At 32.3% G+C, this 5,487-nt stretch overlaps 1 protein-coding gene across 3 annotated transcripts; it reads left to right on the top strand.

Annotated features, from left to right (window-relative positions):
- On the top strand, nucleotides 1,600–3,953 carry LOC105174857. Of its 3 annotated transcripts, XM_011097120.2 has the most exons (7): nucleotides 1,603–1,834; nucleotides 2,043–2,129; nucleotides 2,213–2,491; nucleotides 2,579–2,740; nucleotides 2,941–2,994; nucleotides 3,078–3,224; nucleotides 3,300–3,953. In XM_011097120.2, exons 1-7 carry the CDS (start codon nucleotides 1,670–1,672, stop codon nucleotides 3,678–3,680), a joined length of 1,275 nt encoding a protein of 424 aa, XP_011095422.1. In that variant the 5' UTR covers nucleotides 1,603–1,669; the 3' UTR covers nucleotides 3,681–3,953. The 3 variants fall into 3 exon arrangements, with proteins under 3 accessions (XP_020548739.1, XP_020548742.1, XP_011095422.1); XM_020693080.1 differs by having other exon boundaries at nucleotides 1,600–1,834; nucleotides 3,078–3,953; XM_020693083.1 differs by lacking the exons at nucleotides 2,941–2,994; nucleotides 3,078–3,224 and having other exon boundaries at nucleotides 1,600–1,834.

Here is a 5,487-nt window from a genome sequence, read left to right as displayed (position 1 = left end):
GAGCAAAATCGCTTAGCGAGTTTGGTTCTCTAAATTCCCTACAGTAGCAACTAAAATCGTCTTTTGACATCTGAACGTTTTCTTTTTCTTATTTTTTCTCTTTGTATGACTAAATCCACTTATCTCGTGTTCTTTTAATAGAAACCATTAACAACTTTGGAAGTGTTGCAAAAAAAAATTATTTTTTTAAAAAAAAAGTTAGAAAATGTACAGAATAAGAAATAGATAATATTTATAAAAATAGATACAAATTAAAGATAATATTTGGAGAAAAATAACTTCTAAAATGAACTTAATTGATTGAAGACTGTTCATCCCTATGTGTTAAAAAATACTATTTTATTATTATTTCACTAGTTTTTGTCAATAATTATAAATTCTATTTTGATTAATATACTGCATATTTATTTTTTAAAAATATATTTAATTAATAATGCTCCCACTAAGTAATGTAATTGTTGATTCATATACAATAAATTAACTTGCATGATTGCCAAAAAAATATTTTCATTAATTAATCAAATAATATTATGTGAACGAAAAAATATAATTAGATAATATATCAATCAAAATAAAAAAAATTAAGATATTAAATATATAAAATTTTAAAATATCAAATAAAATAGTAAAATTTTAAGTGTGAATTTGATTATTATTAAATTATTTAAAAATTTCAATATCAACTTTGAATATACAATTTTTTTTAAAAAAAAATAAAAATAGTAAAAGTTGAATCAAGATTATCAAAATAAGGTTAAAGTAATAAAAAATAAAATTGAATTTATTTAGAAGAAAAGCCAAAACAGGTAGAAGCCCCCATGAGGTACTTCTAACTTTTGGTCTAAAAGCTATTTTCTTAGCTATTTTAAAAGCAGAAGTTGAATCCCAAACACTTTAAAAATATTTTTTTAAACGTAGCAACTGAAAAGCACTTTTTTAAAACGCACGTAAGCACTTCCTTCAACTTATACATTGATAATAACAATTTAGATATCTATATATTTTCTATTTATCATTTTCTTATATATCAAGATCTGAAATTTTGCCTATATAATGGGGGTTTATTTTGTTATAGCTATTGCAGCCGCTGAAGCAGCTATTGGACCGGCTATTGTTTCATCAATTTATCGTAACAGAAAATCAACTCGTATTAACCAATTAAATTTGTTGAATAAATAGTATTAATCATATAAATGGAAATTTGAATATTTATAAATTCATTTAAATTAGCAGGTTTGATACGGGTAAGGTATGATCGTGGTTGCAAAAACATAAGAAATTTCTTGGAAAATTTTCATATTAGTTTAATAACCTAAATAATTCAAATACATTTTAAGCCCATCAAATACTCTTTATTCAAAATTTTGCAACGTTGGTCAAATCACAAGAAACAGAAAAGAATTGTTGATCATATTAATACCTTAGTTTCATGAATTTTGAGGTTTTTATGTACTCATTGCTTCAAATATTAGCATCAGAAAACTCAAAAGTCCAAATGAGATCCATATGATTAGGAAAGTAAGTCATACAAATGGTGAGTTGTAACTTCAAAATGTGCATTCAGTTTTAACTTTTGTCTTATAACCACACAAACATTTTTACTTGGAACATACACTTCTAACTCACCATTCAGAACAACTCTTCTTCAACATACATTTCAGACAACAAAATGAGTCTACTTAGAATGGAATTCAAATGGATGATTGTGCTGTTGTTGTTATTTGGAACTATTTTCACCATAATTAGCAGCAAGATTGTGGTTAATGACTCCTTCTCATCAGGACAGGAAAGGGCAACAGACCTTCACAAAAGTCATGTAATTAAGAGCATTCAGGTATGCTAACATCTTGGTTCTTACACTCTGTTCCTTCACGTTACTTCTTTGATGTATGTACTTGGAGAAAAATAGGTTTTTGTTGGATGTTTTTCGTATGTATTTGGTCGATATCAGCCGACACTTTGAACTATGATATAGTCCGTTTAGTGTATAAGTTCTCTTACGACAATGTATGATAAGAAACAAGGCTTTTGTGTCTTGTTAGAGTGAAGATGGAGACATCATTGACTGCATAGATATCTACAAGCAGCCTGCCTTTGATCATCCTGCTCTAAAAGATCATAAAATCCAGGTACATACATTTCCTGCAATGATCAGAATTCTAAGACACAATGCTTATGAATTAAGACAAAGAAACTGAATGTATCGACGCAGTTGAGGCCCAGCCACGACGTGAAAACTGAAAACACCTCAGCCAGCAAGAAAATGTATGTTGGGAGAAACATCGGCTCCCCTGTGACTGTGACTACACAAACATGGCACAAAAGTGGAAGTTGTCCCAAAGGGACAATCCCTATCCGGAGAACACAAACAAATTATGGTTCCAAAGGGCAGTCAGACAGCAACTATGCGAGAAAAACGCCAGTGCTTTTGCATAACGAAAAGCAAGCAAACGAGAGCAAAAAGCTGTATCTTCTGCAGACGAACCACTCAGTAAGTGCACACAACGAGTCGTTGAATCTCATTTTCTTGGCAAATTTTATCTAACTTTAAGCAATTTGCGAACACATATATATGTAGTTGGCAATTTTGCATGCGGACGGGTTTGCTTACATGGGGGCGAAAGGAGATATAAGAGTCTGGAATCCTAAAGTCGAATTAGACGATGAGTATTCTACTTCTCAGGTGGCTCTCAAAAGCGGCCCTTACTATGATTATGAAGCGATTGAAGCCGGTTGGGCAGTGAGTTACATCTCCAACAACTTCAAAAAACACACACACTTCACACACTCAGGAAAATAATATGAGAAAACAGGGTTGTCTTGCTCCTTATTACATCTCCTACATAACAAAAAACACACAGTCCACACACTAAGAAGACAAAGATGCCCAAAAACAGAGTTGTACTCCTCCTTTCATACAAAATTTACATTCTGTACTAGGTAAATCCTAAAGTCTATGGAGACAGAAAGACTCGACTCTTCGTTTACTGGACAGTAAGTTCCTCAAATATGAACAGAAGGTCAATATGATTCTTGTACTAGCTTTAATGATATTCATGAAATTTTGTTGATTTCAGGTTGATGCTAACCAGAAAACGGGCTGCTTCGACGTAACCTGTCCAGGTTTTGTCCAAACGAGCAACGAGATAGCCCTCGGTGCTGCAATATATCCTATCTCAAAACCCACCGGACTACCATACCAAATAACTCTCTACATCCACAAAGTAACCAAAATTCAGCTTATACGAAACGAAACGTTTATCAAATTTTCTGCTTATTTTGTCGTTTTTGGCTTTCAGGATCCAGCTACAAGCAACTGGTGGGTGCAATACGGCGAAACGATCAATATCGGATACTGGCCACACGATCTCTTCGCGCTGCTGAAATTTCACGCTCAGACGGTTCAATGGGGTGGTGAAGTTTACAGTCCAAGGGTAGGAACTCATCCTCATACGAGCACCGCTATGGGAAACGGGCAGTTTCCTGACTATGTGTTTGGGAATTCAGGGTCCATCAAGAGGATGAGAGTAGTGGAAAACAACATGGTTTTGAGGTTGCCACAGTGGGTTAATGGTTGGTCAGATGAGTATGATTGTTATGGTATTTTCTATCTCAGTGACTATGTTGAAGAGCCTGAGTTTTACTTTGGAGGGCCTGGTAGGAATCCCGTGTGCCCTTAGGGAGTTCCTGTCTGAAAATAGGACATAGATGAACCTTAGCAGATGGTAATTAATTTAGCATGAAAACACAGTTTGGATCAAAAGCATGTCATTTTCACTTGAGTTTGGATCAGGAACTATTTAGCATCTTCACAAAAAACTCAAGAATCAGGCCTTTCTGAACATCAGCAGACACCAAGTCTAGTCGCAAGACGACTATATTACATTTGTCATCTGATCCGTGCTAAACACGGACAGGGTTTTGGATAACAGAAAATTATAACACTAGATTCGGTCACAAACGCGAAGATTAAGTTACATTTATGATGTGATTGACATACTGTTTAAATTGGGTAATACAAAAAGAGCCATATAGGAAACAAAGTAAAAAATGACATCGGAAGGACATTTAACAGTTTATTACCAAACTAATCTTAAAAAATATCTCAATGGAGATCACTTTCATTACCAAACTGAAGCTTCGAAATAAAATTGTGGCTGTGAATGGTTATTAATTCAGACAAGAAACCTCAAAGAATTGTGAGTACTCGTGAGCTCAGCTGTTGACCAAAAACACACATTTATTTAGGAAAATCTTAACTGAAGTTTGGGAAAATTTGATAGCATTTATGCTAATGATTTCTTGGTGGTTGTTAATCATTCATTCTGTTCCCTTCTTTGGATGATCACGTAGACAAACGCTCCACATTGAATGCAAATGAAGAGTTTTTGAATGTCCCAAAATCTCGTCTCTCTATCTTTTGACAAAATCGTGAACCTTATACTAGGCCACAGCGAACAATTTCTCGCGCAACAAAAATATTGAGTCGCAAGCTACATCATCTGGAGTTGTTTATGGGAATGAGACTATAGGACAAAATCATAAAGCTCGTACGAGATCAGAACAAATAATATCTCGGGCAATAGGCGCCAAATGAGTCACAAACTACGTCATTAAACATACATAATTCAAGTTCTGTTTATATATAAATTGGAAATTGCAAATTACATTGTATGAATAATACAAGATATATTATGTTGACATCATATTCTGCTTGATTTCATAAAGACCTGGTCTAATTCTTACAAGTATTAACGTTAATACAGTAAATCTCAATCATCAACAATTTATTTATTTGAATATGTACAATTAATTAATAAATATTATTACAATACATCAATAACTACTATTATAATTAATCAATACTCACACATCGATCAAAGTTATAAATTTTGAATTTCACTAACAAAATTGAACCTTATCAACTGCTACAATGATTAAATTGGATAATATTCAAATGGATATAGACAAAAATATCGTAACAAATTTTAGATCGATATATAGATATGGTGAAATTAATTCTTTTATTTGAAATAGCCACAACGAATTATATAGTGCAAATTGATCTTTAATTAACATAAATAATATCTGTAACTTTCACATATGAACATTTTAAAATTGATTATATATATAGAAAAATAGCATTACATTGACATGCCAATCAAGAGCGAGAGCTTTATATCCGGTGCAATGAATGAAGGCTTTGTTCCACAACCACCAACCTTAATTTATTACATAAAATTTACTAACCAGACAACCAAAGTTGTGTCAAATTGTCAGTATTTAATTATAATTACAATTAATGTTAAATTTAATAATTATATTTTAAAGTGGTTGCTCTTTTCCGTATGAAAATCCGTAGAGAAAAAGATAAATATAAATATTAGGGTTGATAATATAAAGAAATATTGGCGACGTGTCGAAATTAAATTAATCTTTCCTCTTGTAATATTTTTTACAGAAAACCATCTCTTTAGGAGGTTCTAG

The sequence above is a fragment of the Sesamum indicum genome, linkage group LG1 (assembly GCF_000512975.1).
Source record: "Sesamum indicum cultivar Zhongzhi No. 13 linkage group LG1, S_indicum_v1.0, whole genome shotgun sequence".
Lineage (NCBI taxonomy): Eukaryota > Viridiplantae > Streptophyta > Magnoliopsida > Lamiales > Pedaliaceae > Sesamum > Sesamum indicum.
Note: the sequence above shows the minus strand (reverse complement) of the source record. Positions and strands in the feature narration are given on the sequence as shown.